The sequence below is a fragment of the Dermacentor variabilis genome, chromosome 10 (assembly GCF_050947875.1).
Source record: "Dermacentor variabilis isolate Ectoservices chromosome 10, ASM5094787v1, whole genome shotgun sequence".
Taxonomy (NCBI): Eukaryota; Metazoa; Arthropoda; class Arachnida; order Ixodida; family Ixodidae; genus Dermacentor; species Dermacentor variabilis.
In genome coordinates, this window is record NC_134577.1 from 50097906 (window position 1) to 50111741 (window position 13836).

The window sequence follows — 13836 nt, forward strand, 5'->3', positions numbered from 1 at the left end:
CGCAGAAGTACTGCAAAATTACAACAAACATGCCCGCCTTATTTACAGGCCCCAATGGCGATTGTCTCACGTTCTGTCGCGTCTTGAATTCATAAGCTTGCTCGGGATGATGCAGTATATTAATTCGTATGTACAAAGGCGTGTCCGTCGGTGCGCGTGTGACCCTTGGACGCAAGTTTCCCAACGAAGATTTGCTGCATACAGAGATGCCCTGCTTGCGGCAGGAACAAAACAAACTGCACTTGCTGCATGAGTAGTAACACTCCCAAGATCAACAGAGCCCCAGGTTAGATGTAAATGAAAGAACCCGAGGCTTCTGCGCCCGTACAGTTAGCCAATGACTAACCTCACGCGCCATCACGTGAGCTTGCTTTCAGTCAGACGCACGGCGTACTTAGTGCCGACCGCTAACGTTTACGTAACCCGTGAAAATGAGAGAAAAAAAGCGGTCACTATTCGCAGGTGCAGCACATGAATACTAATACTTTGTCTGTGCAGTTTGTGTTTTCACGTTGTACGAAAAAGCTGCTCAGATCAATGCCAGGACGACCTGACACCGCAGCAGGCTTCACTGCTCCTGTGCAACGAAAAAAAAAAAAGAACAGTAACATCCGGGAAATGAAAACCACGTGCCTCCATACTCCATCTCACAGGTCGTTTGCGGCACTGTGGAAGCTGCAGGGCTTCCTAGCCACAGAGGAGGCCCCTCGAGATGTGTTTTCATCCGCGCCGCGTCGTCTGCTCAGCGGTTGCTCATTTCGTGGTATACGCCGCGCACGCGCAAATGTCCCAGCATGTCACGCGTCGCTGCAACGTTATCATGTGCCAAGCAAAAACAAAACTCTCTAATCCTGACATTAATGAGACAGTTGCGCCCGGAACTATATTCCGTTGCGCAACGATATTGCCTGTGTGCAGCTCGTACCTGCCGAAGCCCTGCAAACGACTTGTGAAATGGAGAATACGGTCCGTCCTGTCCAAGATTTGACTGCGGCGATTTATTATGTATTACTCGGTGCTTCAGAAGCTGTAACGTCCCGCTCCTCACACCAACGGCGTGGGTAGAATTGTCCGGCTGCTCCAGCCACGTTCCGATGAAGCCTAAACACCCGTTGGCTTCGTCTTACCTCCGCATTGTCAAACGATCCTCGACTCGAATCTCTTCCCCCACTCTACTGAGTTGAGCACAACGCTGCACCTCGGATGAAGAAGGCACTACTGTTCATAAAAATTGCCTTGAGGTGTCAGTGAGATGCAGTAACCACTTCTCTTGATAGACGGCGCTGCCATCAACTTCTCGGGTCGAGGCGGATCGTTGGGTGGATCAACGTTCTATAGCACAGGCCGTAGTATAACCGCAGTGAGACAAAATTAATCCGAAGCTTCTAGCTGCGCTCACTCATCAATCAAGGTCTAGTTTTTGCTTTGTAAACTTCTTCGAAATGCTACCAAATAGGGTAAAAACATGGGCAAAGATGCCAAAGGTCGTGATAGAAACGCAAAACGCTATAATTCGCCACAATAGCAGATACACTGTTGCGGGACAAAACTCCCTAAACTCAGGTGTGCGAAAGTAAGCGTGCGAGGACTCCGTATGGCGCAGTAGCAAATGTCTCGCTTACAAAATCGAAAGCGCGACCAAGCCTCTAACTGCGACGTGTGTATCACGTCACGCTTCTCCGGATGAATGAGTAGGACCAGTGATTGGCCTAGCTGATGCGGGTTCATCTTGGAAGGAATGGCCCTAAAGAAGACGCGTGTAGTAATATTCGTCGAAACCTGTCCTCCAAGATGTGCCGAAATGAACTTCATATCAGTTCTGCGAAAAGTCGACGCGGAGTTAATTTCACGCGTTCACTTTGTGTTTGCGAACAGGCGACATGCCGGTCGCTGTTCCAAACCGACGCGCTCTATGTCGGTCGGCCTCCGTCCTACAGTCGGCGTTCATTGCGAAGAAAAGAAAGGTAAGGAGTGAGTCCGTCTCGACTGATTACCAAGTCGTGATCCGTGCGGGCTTTCACGCCCTCTCGTGTGCACGCAACTGCCGAGTCGGTGCACACAGGCAGCAGCGGCAGTAGCAACCAGAGGGGCCGCAGAGTTTCGTGCAGTCACCAGGGACGTAAGACAGTGGTACGCCTTCTTGTCAGATATAGCAGTGCCAGAGCCTCGAGCAGAGATCGCACAAAAAAAAAATGCGGAACGAATGGAGAATAGCAGTTTGCTATCCCTGCTTTAGTATTGAAAACTGATAGACATTGGCTGAAAACCTGCAGCGTGAGTGTCATATACTGAGGCATTAACTTTATTTTCAGGTCCGTTAACCCAAGAGTTAGCCTTGTCGGCGCCGAGGCAGCCGTATTAGCAGTATCGTCTGAAGAGCTTTTTTTCAAGAAGGCTGTCATTTTTCTTGTGTTTTAGAACTCGCTCTAAAACACACAAATAGGTGCTCTTTTTTTTTACCACAAAAGCATAACATATGCTTATTAAATAAAAAAACTTAGCACCCTTGTTTCTTATTTATGCTGCTTGTTTTTATGTTTGAGAACTTCTTGCTTCCCCATTTAGAAAGAATCGTGGCGCTCTAGTTTGTCTGCTACGGGTTATGTAGCCCGGGCCATCTGTTCCCAGTCTGGTTCCTGCAAATTTAGCTGTAAGTCTTAACTTGAGAAAAATAAACATTGGGAAATTATGTTAAACCTCGCACTATTGCTTTATTTATCTTATTTTTTTTAATATCAGAACGGCGCTCCCTACGAGGACGTCGCATTATATATATATATATATATATGTTTATTTATTTATTTTGCTCGGATCATACGCTGCGTAATGGAGACATGAGACGAAGGATCCGAATTCTGATTCACAAAGCTGCGTGTTCTTACAAAATTCTTGTCACCAACAGGCCATGTTGCCTAATATAGTTTTATAATATGTCGATGGTACGGTGCTTTTTCGAACGCACAGAAAATATTTCACCGCAAACGCTACTTTTACTACTTCCTTATTCAGTGAAAAGTAAGAAGTAAGATTAAAAATAAGATCAGTTAGGTTCTGCCGTGTTTTCACGGCAAGGACGCCGACGCTGGAAAAAAAAAAAACTGTATATTACCTTGTCGACTTTAAAGTACTATCGTGGGCATTTGCAACCGGGACGTAGTGTATGCTCAAAATAGAGAAAATAATTTCTGTGATTGGCCATGACATACTAGAAAGTGGATGTGTCATGTACCGTTCACTGTAGTGGGAAAGTGAGTGACATCATTGTATAAAATTTATGAGCGAATCTAGAGAATATTTGATGTTCGTGCTTCGAATTGTCCCGTTCAGATTGCATTTGTCCATGATAGTATATCCGTAAAGCCTTAATTGAAATACTTCGAGGGACTAGCAGTGGCCAATAAAGTTGTAATACATATCGGTGTAGACAAAATTTTAGTGAAGGCACGTAGGCAGTTTATTTAGATTTTTTTTCGTGCAATAGCATTAAAAGGACAGCCCATCACATATTTTGATCTGTCATGTTTCGACATTAGCTTCGCATTTGGCTTGGCTTACATTAAGTTCTATTGACTTCTTTGGTTCTATTGTTGTCTTATTTGGAAAGTCTATTCCTTTGTCACCACATATTTAGAATTCTGGCTTCAGGCTGACCTCGCGATTATTACTTATTTATGAGACTATAACGCAAAGTGGTGTCTCTTTTGTTACCATGTGTGCTTTTGCTACCATGCGCGCGACTTTTTCTACACCTGTCATGAGCTCGTACCAACTTGATATCGCAGCTCCAGCGTTTTCTTTTTTTTTCTTTTTTTTGACCTTGTAGCGACCTTAGCGCATAGTACAAATATACCGCAGTTTTCAGTGGTTGTGTCTTCTTGCTGGCATAAAAAATGTACAGAGTCGCGCGAACGTTACCCTGTGAACTTAATTAATGATAAGTGCTCAACCCTTTTATATCGAGACAGTATTTATCCAATTTATCATTTAATTTTATTATTTTATTTATTTAATACGATTTGTAGTACTTTACTTTTCCTAAATATGTTTGAAGAAAAGGACACCTGTCTATTTGGTATTGTATAAGTGCCCACCTTGGTGCAATCTTCGTTGTGCATTTTGCCTTATAAGCCAGTTACACGTCATTTCTCCTTTATCGCTACTGCGAAAACTTAACCGTACCAACAGACCGCGCGAGGTACGAAGGTGTCGATCCCCCGAGCTTATTACAACGCCATAGGTTCCTATAACAAAACTTAATAGAATTTTACGGCTAACAGGAGCAAACGACACGGCCTGTGAAACGCGCAATCAGCGCGTTTCACACACCGTCGTGTTGGCTTCTGTCGGATTGTGGCGACAGCTATCTTTTTTACACTTTCCACGGAAAGATGTGAGTCTTTGCCACAATGTATACAGTACGTTTGCCTGCTTAAGGTAGACATCCGCGTACTATTTCACTACCAATTTACAGCTGAAACGCCTCATTAAGGCACTCATACTGCATTGGTATGAATCAGTCGTTCTATCCTTAATTTTATTCTGTCGATGAACTATACACGTTTCAGTTGGCTTTAGTACCAGCTAGGCAGCTCGTTTAGGAGTGGACCCTTTAGCAGCGGGATGAGTATAATATTTGTTAAGCGAACAGAAACAACCGTAGCCACGTCACGGCTGCAATGACTGCTATATTTATTTTTACTTCAGCAAGATAAATTAAGCACTGCGCGCTAGGCATACACTGTATCTCGCATTTAGGGCGGTCCCCAGGAACTCGGTAGGGCGCACGTGAGAGGAGCACTTATCATGCTCGCTCTTGACTTTGCTTTTAGTACTTGGCCTTTAAGGTAAAGGCCGGTAAGAGACACAAAACCATCCATTCCAAGCCAAACGCGAAGCCGCGGTAGGGCTCCGCAGCGTCACGTGACCGCGAACGCTTTTGAGAGACGCCGCAACGTCACCACTTCACTAAACTATAATGTCCTTGTGATAGAACTTTAGAATAGTTACTCTATAGTACACTATAACGAAACGTACTGGTGACTGCATGAAACTCTTAGCGCGGCAGGTAGAAACAGCAGGAGCACAGAATTGAACAGGATAAAGAACGGAACAAGAAACACAAAAAAGAGACAATAATGCAACGCACGGGGGAAAGGGGAGAGAGGGGGCATATAAAATGCGCATGCGCAGAGTGCAACGAGGTGAGGGGGCGGGCCAAAACTCACTTGAGTGTGTTGTGTACAAACTGCTGGTGCGGGCAGGGCAAGCGGCGTCCAACTTGGGGCTCTGAGCGTTCATTTTCACTGCACGAGGAGAAGAAGAAGAACGAAAATAATAAGTGCGGTGCATCGGAACCTGCGCCTAGAAATGCGAGAATTGAGGCGGCCGAGAAGAGTAGCGCTCTCTCTTGGTGTACGTCTGCTTGGCGCTGCGTAACCAAATGGACACCGCGGTTTCAAAAAAAATTGAATATCTCGAAATAACGCTGCCATCGATTAGAATTCAATCGATATTTGCAATAGACCCATGTGGTAAGATCTTCGGAAAGTTTGAGCACTGTGGTAATAACGTTCTAGACTCCCGAGCCGTTTGGTTAGTTCAATGAGGTGTCAGTGAAATAATCAAACTGCTCAGGAACCTACAGCGTTATTACCACTGTGCTCGAAATTTCCGAAAAGGTTCTGTAATAAGTCTTTTTTTTTCAAATATCAATCAGATACTAATCAATAACTGCAATTTTTCGAAAGATTCAATGTATTTTTAACTGTGGAGTCCATTCAGTTACGCAGCGCCGAGCAGACGCCCACCAAGAGAGGGCGTTAGGAGTCTTGGACGCCTCGAGTCCGGCATTTTTGTGCTTAGGAACGAAAAACTAAAAGTTAGGGACAAAAAACGACACTGATCGTGAAGCGCTCACAGGCAGCAGTGTTGTGGCGTCGGAGCTGGGAAGAGAGCGTGTACAAAAAAAAATGTAATCAAAGCAGGGATCACACAATGAATCAAAGTGGCGGCGAGACTCACTGAAATACGAAGGATTCGGGAAGCTTTAAAGGTTCGGCAAGTGAAGGTGGGGGTTCGCTCGGTGCGGGATCGGGGAAAAGGGGGAAGGGTGTGGTGTGGGAAAGAGGTGCGCCGCCTGGAATCGCGGCAACTCCGGGGCGCAATTATTAATAAATGTCGACCGAGAACCGAGGACTCGATGACAACTGGTATTAAACGGAAGGCCAAAAGACGGGAGGGGGGGGGGGGGGGCGCAAGACGGCCCACGTGGTTGTTGCGAGGAGCCGTTGCATTCCACAACGACAACGTGTACAGCCTCACGACACCGTCTTCGGATAGCCGAGCCGATGGCGGCTTCGCGTTCCCGCTTGACGTCTCCTTGTGTGCCCCGACTTGTGCGCTTGCTACGGCTCTGTCAGCACGCGGTGCGGAAAAAGAAAACGTTGCTGAGACGTTAATAAGAGAGAGGCGGATGCCTGAGTGCCGCGACAGCAACGATGATTCGGAATGGCGTTTCGTTCCGTGGGCAGACCTTGTGTCGGGAACGCGCAGATGCGTTTGCCTTTTCGTGAATATGTCTTCAGCCCCTGGTGTCGCCTCGCTAGACTTGTACCGTCTTAGCGGCAGGCCGTCCTTGGAATGCAGGCAGCTGTCTATTTCCTTCTTCTTGTTTTCCAGTTGTATGCGTGACTGAAGGCCCTCGTCAGCACCAGAAAAGTCGGGATGCAATTACGTCAGCGATGACAAGTGACGGAATCGGCCAACTGCTTGTCACTAAGTTATAATGGCTTCGTTTGTTGACGGTCATCATCTAAAGTTTTCGCCATCGCTTCAGTGCAAGGCAAAACGCGGTCGCTGAGAGGTATTACCGCATCCCGGCGCACTTTCAGAATGCCCGATTTGTCTTTTTTTAAAGAAGAAACATCAACGCTTGCGTCAAGTAAATTTCGGGAGCATGTGAATCAGGAGAACAGTGGCTCCCCAGCTAAATTCGTCCGCTGGTGAACTCTAGTAATTCTAGATATCGAACAAAAGTGACTTCGTGTCAGAAAATAGGTAGAAAGGCTTTAGCATTACCACATCGTTTTTGCTACACAAACAAGCTCCGAGCAAGGTTCTTAAGGTTAACCTCTAGGTGACTACTTCGATGTTGTATATGCTCCCTGGGCGCACTTGAAAGATCCACCGTACTGTCAAACTCGCCTATCTCGTCACCTCTGATTTGCTCACATGCCCCAGACCCAGACGATGGTCCCCGAGATTTGCCCCAAACCACGGTCCCCGAAAAACTGTGTGCGCCCGGTGCTCTCATCATACCGCCATGGACCGCTGGCTACGGACACGCGGGCTTCGTTTCCAGACCCCCCTACCCCCCCCCCCACCTCTTCCCCTTTCTTGCATGTCACGGCGCAGGCGGGGAACAGCGGGATCGGGCGAAGCAAGGCAGGCGCCCGGCTCCCCGCCCCGACTTCGTTGTCCACCGGTTGCCTCGGGAAACGGCGTGCATATACAACACACACTCACGCGAGAAGGACGAGATTCAGCCGCGCACGCCCGCACGCACTTATACGCACTGTAAGGGTGTAGCGCCCAAGGGGGGTACACGCTTCGTATGTCCGTCCCGTACGCCACCGGGGCGAAGAGAATTAAATTCGAATGAGCGGATTTTAATGACTCCAGAACAACACCCGCGACGTGCCCTAAACAATAGGCGAAGGGCAGTGGAATGATTATAGCAAATCGAGGTTCTCTTGTGGTAACATCCTCGCCACCCCTGTTTACATTTGTTTTTACCTCTTACTATTTCTCCTTTGGAGAAAACGAAAACACGGTTGCCTAGGTAGCCGACAGTAGGCCTGCGTTTTTGAGCTGTGAATGTGCTTTAGATGCATCAGCGAGTGAACGACTAAGGTGCTCCGAACGCGAGCTTCAGAGACAACTATGGAATTGCGATGAGGAGTTGTTAGCGTGCCATCTTGGAGCACTACACTAGTGCAGCGCAACCAACACGAGGACGCAAGAACAGTGCCCATGTGCACTTCTCGTTTTTTTTTTTTCGTCAAGTCAGCGCTACACTGAGATTCCAAGGAATTTTTTTTAATGTAATCCGTGTCCAACATCATTCACGGCGGCAAAGGTAACTGGTGTTTAAAAAAATGTAATTGGACGGTGGCCACATGCCTCACGAGCCCTTGGAAGGGATACGTGCGCTACTGCAGTTCCTGAAGTCGAGAGACCTCAGTGAGCGGCGGTGTAGTTTCGATGTGTCCCTCTGGAAAAAGCCTAATCCTCATTGTTGAGACTCTGATTTCTTTATTTCTTTTCACGATCCAACACCCTTTCCCTTGCGTGGGGTAGCAAACCGGAGACTTGCGTCTAGTTGGCCTCCCTGCCTTTCGTTCAGTTTTCTCTTTCTTTCAATCTCTCTCGGTCAATCAGCGCACAATTTGGAGTTACACACTGAGACAGGGTGTTAAACTGGGTGAGCCACCGGCGGACAATGCACGACGACAATGTACTGTCCAAAACGAGCCCGTGCCCACCGCACTGTGAGCGTACTGACGTTATGGCACTGCAAGATGCGCAGAGCTTCGATTTGTCGGAGTCTCGCTTTGGGAACCGTGAATCGCACTGGGAAGGATCCATTTTCGTTTCACCTTCAGTGCATAAGCCGGCCGCTTTCCGGAAACGAAGATTCTTCCACCATAGCCGTGCGCGTCGATAGCGCAGAAAGCAACGACAGCATTACTGCAATACTTGAAGTACAGTACTTGAAGTATCTACGTGATGGATTAGAAACTTGCTACGCATCTTTCAAGTGTGCGCGTAACTAGTTCTCTTTCCCCTCCCTCCCTCCCTGCCCTCTCTATCTATCTATCTATCTATCTATCTATCTATCTATCTATCTATCTATCTATCTATCTATCTATCTATCTATCTATCTATCTATCTATTTGTATGTCTTCTTCCCGTGCAGGGTAGTAAACCGGACCGGACGTGCGTCTTGTTAAACTTCCGGCCTTTCCTTGCTTCCCTTTCTCTCACCTCTCCACAAGTCGCGCTGCGTGCATACTGCCGTCATGTGCGCGCTTCAAGGGTTTTTAACATGTTCAGCTACATCAAAAAATCACGCCGGTGTTAACCACTTGTCGGTGCAAGGAAACCTTAGCGAGTTAGCGGTCCACACACACACACACACACACAAGAAAAATGATGACGCAGTTATGCTTCCCCCACAGGTTATAGGAGACGGGGTAGACAATGAATGAACGAATAGAAATTATTGACAGGAAAGACGGAGAGGTCGACCTGAGCCAGTGCGCTCTCTGTCGAAGAGTGTGATATAAACGGGACCTCCAGAGCTTGTTAGAAGAGCTCAAATATCTCAGCCCGTGAGCGGGTTTCCTTTTTTTTTTATTATTCCCATGCCTCCATTGGTATGGCGCCGCCGAAACCAAGATACCAACTTGCCAAGCAGTCGAACCCCACAGCTCTTGGGCTTTCTTGTCTAGAGGGTTAGTTTACATAAAAAATGCGGAGTTAAAGAAAACAGAACAAGAAAATAATACCCAGGAGATATTTGTAGAAAACGATTTGGTTGAAAACCACAAGGTGAATGAAAAAGTCATTGCGACGATCGCGGTCTCGTGAAAAAAGAAGTCAGTTGGTTTTCCCACTAATGAAACGCTACACAATGAAACTATAGCCGAAATTACTGCTTACCTAGCCATGTTATTTACCATCCATTCAACCACCCTTTGTCTGACAACGTTAAGACGACTGCCAAAAAAATGTAGCATTTAATTCTAGCTCATAGGTCACCCGCGTCGATTCTTTGTGCGGTCGTGGATTTTGTCGGCGGTTTTGTGAATTGCACGCAGCGTAAGAAACAGAGCCACATCGTGTAAAAACGCGTTCCCGATTTTTTTCTTCTTTTATTAGGCATCAAGAGACTGTGCAAAGAAACACGTAACCAGAACTTTTCTGTACCTGGTTCGTTTTTAGATCAGTATTATAAGCATATGTCGGGCTGGTAAGGGCTGAAGCAAACCTCGAAAAGCAAGCGTGCCTGCCAAGAAGCTAGAGAGCCCGAGCTCCGAGCATACGTAAGTCCCTAAGCTGACGTCGCAGGGAAGGCAACTGCAATGGCTTCTAGTGGCTTTGGTCAGCGCGCGAGTAGGCTACAGCCATTGTTTGACTTCAGCGCACGTCGTAGGAATACAAACGCTTCTTGGACGACTGCCAACAAAATGATGCGCTCCGCAGCTCGGAAAAAAAGAGTCCGGCGAGACCATTCATTGCTAGCATTCTCAACGGTAAAACACGCCCGATCGTTTCACATGAAGCCGACGCGAGAGAATATGCTGTAGTAATGTACGCTTATGACGTACTTTGCACGCTCACGCTCGCTCGCTTTGACGCACTGAGCGCGACACTTAGATGGCATGTGGGTCGCTCAGCCAATCCGTCAATCCAATTGGCAAGTGTTTTCTGCGAGCTATATGCAAATGAGTTCCGGGCATCGTTTTGCGAATGTACTATCCATCGAGAACAATTTAAGTTAAAATAGGGCATGCACCAGCCGCTTTCCTTTTCACTAAAAAGAAACTACAGACGCTTGTAAACCGGCTGCTATTACTGGTAATTGCAACGGCGTCTAATTAGCCAACTTTCCGTGTGGCAACGCGCTTCCACAGTCGCGAAGCCCCTTGGGAAAGGTGCTCCCTTGTTGCGACTAATATTCAACTCTATTGGCCTCGAGCTCCACCACTGGAAAAGCTGGCGCCACCGTCGGCGTGACGTGCTAGGAGGGATCACGTGGACATAGCGGCCGCGTCGGCTGCTTCGGGCGCGCCGAAGCGAGCTGAAAACGAGAGTTTAAATTCCCTCGTACGCTGCGGTTCTCATTTAATGGCGAGATTTGCCCGCTTCGAGTGTCTCCTTTACAACGCTTGAAAGCACTACAATAGGTAGTGGCTGCCTTTGAAGGCGCACAACATGGTAGGCTACTGCTCGGTGCCGCAATGCCGAACGCACGCAACGGAGCACGGTGTCAGCCTTATTCACACGTAGCCGCAGGACAAGAAGCTGTGTGAAGCTTGGCTCGCGAAACATAAAACCGGCAAACAGTCATCGGCTACAACTCGGGTATGCAGCAAGCACAGACGCGAGGAAGATTTCTGCTACGGCGCCCCGTCTGCGATGTCCTGAAAACGCGCACTGCTCGAGTCCGCTGCCCGACTAATGTCATGACAGTTTGGTCTATGAACTTGTCGATGCTATAGATACTGGCAAGTTCAGTGGAGTGGAAAGGCAGCGGTAAGAAGCACATTTAAAAAAAGCATGGCATATGGTCATGTTTGTGTTATGAATTAATGCACTGGATTACAAAAAAGGAGCAGCGGGGAATTGCACGCTGAGAACACCGATGAACATACAGTGCGACGCAACTCGAGAAATAGTATTGAAAGGTCAAAGAATTTAGTAGAAAAAAAAAGATTGAATCGTCGCGACGGCACATCACAGTCCCCGCAGGCGTCGAAGTCTCTACAATGAAATTATTTTTGAACAGCTCTGATAGCGCCCACGCAACAATGGTTGCTTGTATACTGTCAAATGCTCATATTCTGCGGCCTAAAGCTCATGGCACGGTGCGAAAACGCGCGCGCGGAGAAAGCGAAACAGTGCGCGGACAAGCATGCAGACGCGCAGTCGGTCGCTGCGAATCTGCGCGATCGCTTCATTGAGGCTTCATTCTATTACGCTCCATTTAGTTATACAAACACTATAAGAACATATTTCAGATAGTTTGCTCTCAGCGTTTACCTACCTTTCACGCAAGAAGCCGGTTCGGGAGACTCCATCGCGGCGACCGCGCGCAGTGGCGTTCACTGTACGTATTCGGTAAAGAGATAGCGTCTGTAAACGATTGTGTGCTTTCAGTTTGCCCAAGATTATTATTTAGACAGTAAGAAACTTCTGTCGTTTCGAAAGTACTTACAGAAATGTCCGGGAGGGCTCGCGCGTGGTGTTTTCAGTGAGCGCTGACAGCAAAACCTATGAGGAGCGCGCCACGTGATCCCTCATACTACGCCAGCGAGGCGCTTCCGATAGATGGCGACTCCGTAACTCCTCGCCGCCAATAGTACATCCCGTATCACTACCTGTCGCTGGGCTAGCTGGTTCGTGCTTCTTGCGGTGGAAAAGACGCGGAAACAAGTTAAGAAAACGACCGGATAGAAAAGAACGTCACCGTTTCGTAAGCAAGGTGAGAGCGTGCACGATGATAGACCAGATAGCAATAAACCGAATTGCCCGAATGAACGCGTTATTATAAGAAACACGCAAACAATTAATGTCCATTCCTCCCCAGCCTCAGCAAAACATGGCTGGTACGAATCTCTTGTTGTTTTTCTGGTGTTAACATGCCTCCATTAACTCGCGTACGAAGGCATCTTTGCTTCTGCCGAGCGTGTGGATATCAGGAAAGCTTAGCTCACACGTACTGGACCCACAGTGCATAGGCAAATGTGCAGCAATCTTGAGCTTGATTGAAACCTCGTTCTCCCATCCTCTGTCATTAGCACAGCGGCCTCTTTTCAGTTAATTCAGTTATAATTCAAACTAAATTCAGTTATATTTCAACAGCTCTTATGTTGTTGAGGACCCTGAAGAAAAAGACAACAGGGCTTTACGAAGTCCACGGCCCCATTTTATGATGCTTCTTCCTATACGGAGGCAGCTTCTGTAGTATTGAAATGCGTTGGCACAAGCCAGCTTCCGTGGTGCCAAGAAAATAATGGGTAACATGTACCCGTTAGGCCCTTTCTTGAGGTTATGAGCAGCTTTGTGAACACACGGGATAACCAGTGCGGCTTGGCTTTCTGCTTTCCCTTCCAATTTTCAAGGACAGTGTCAGGTGCCGCAAACCCGGCTGAACGTAGCCGTGCGACCTGATGGTTAAAGCTTTCCTGCATAACGTGACAACAAAACTTTACTAACACCACCTCAAGATAGATGGAGGCAATAGCCATACTGACAACTTTATTGTGGGCAGAGCTAAACGGCAAAAGCTCCTTGCAGGAGCGTGGACAGTGCGCCCGGCAGCTGTGTCGGTCAGAGGAGGACAGGCTCAGGTCAAAAAATGTGTAAGTGGCGGTCAGATTAGGGTTAGCTTACGCAACCGCTAGAACGTTGTAACGTCCTAAGAACGTAAATATACTAAACACCTTTGCATCGTCAAGGGCCTCAGTTATCTCTCGGGCAATAGCAGGCAAAAGCAGGTTACATAAAACTTGCGCGACAGATTAACCAATGCAGATGTCCTTACTCTGTGTGTAAATTTGATCATTGCAAGATGACATGACGCTGGATGAAAACTAGGCATTCGCAAGCGGACCACGCGTGCGATACTGCCGGCCACGCGAACGCATGTTTCTGTTAACAAATCAGAGCGCTGTACATATTTAATTGCGCCTCTCCCACTAGGCAATGGCTCCCATACACGTATGTGTCAAGGCGTCTGTGCAGTACCGCGATTGATTACATAGGAAGCAATCTGGAGCTGCAGACGCTAGTAATAGTACTACGCCAACACGGCGGGCTGCGTTACAATGTCACAAGAAACCGTCTCTACCGGATCCCTAATGATGGTGCAGATACAAATGAGACATTGCCGGCGGAACTACCGGTCGTCTTATACCTTTTTTTTTCGATTCGCGGAGCAGAGTTGCTGCCCACTAAATCGTTGTCTTGTCATTGATTATAACATGCACACTAGCCACTCCAACCTTAGGGCAACGCTAACTATGTTTTTTTTCTAACTATCTAATTTCT

The 13836-nt window shown here is 47.5% G+C and overlaps 1 protein-coding gene across 1 annotated transcript in view; it reads right to left on the reverse strand.

Moving 5' to 3' along the window:
* LOC142560507 (uncharacterized) overlaps nucleotides 1–13836 on the reverse strand; it is a 174279-nt gene that overhangs the window by 120160 nt on the left and 40283 nt on the right. The window contains exon 2 of the mRNA XM_075672666.1: nucleotides 5226–5303. Within this exon, the coding sequence (XP_075528781.1) occupies nucleotides 5226–5303 (78 nt within the window). The remainder of the gene's footprint in view (nucleotides 1–5225; nucleotides 5304–13836) is intronic.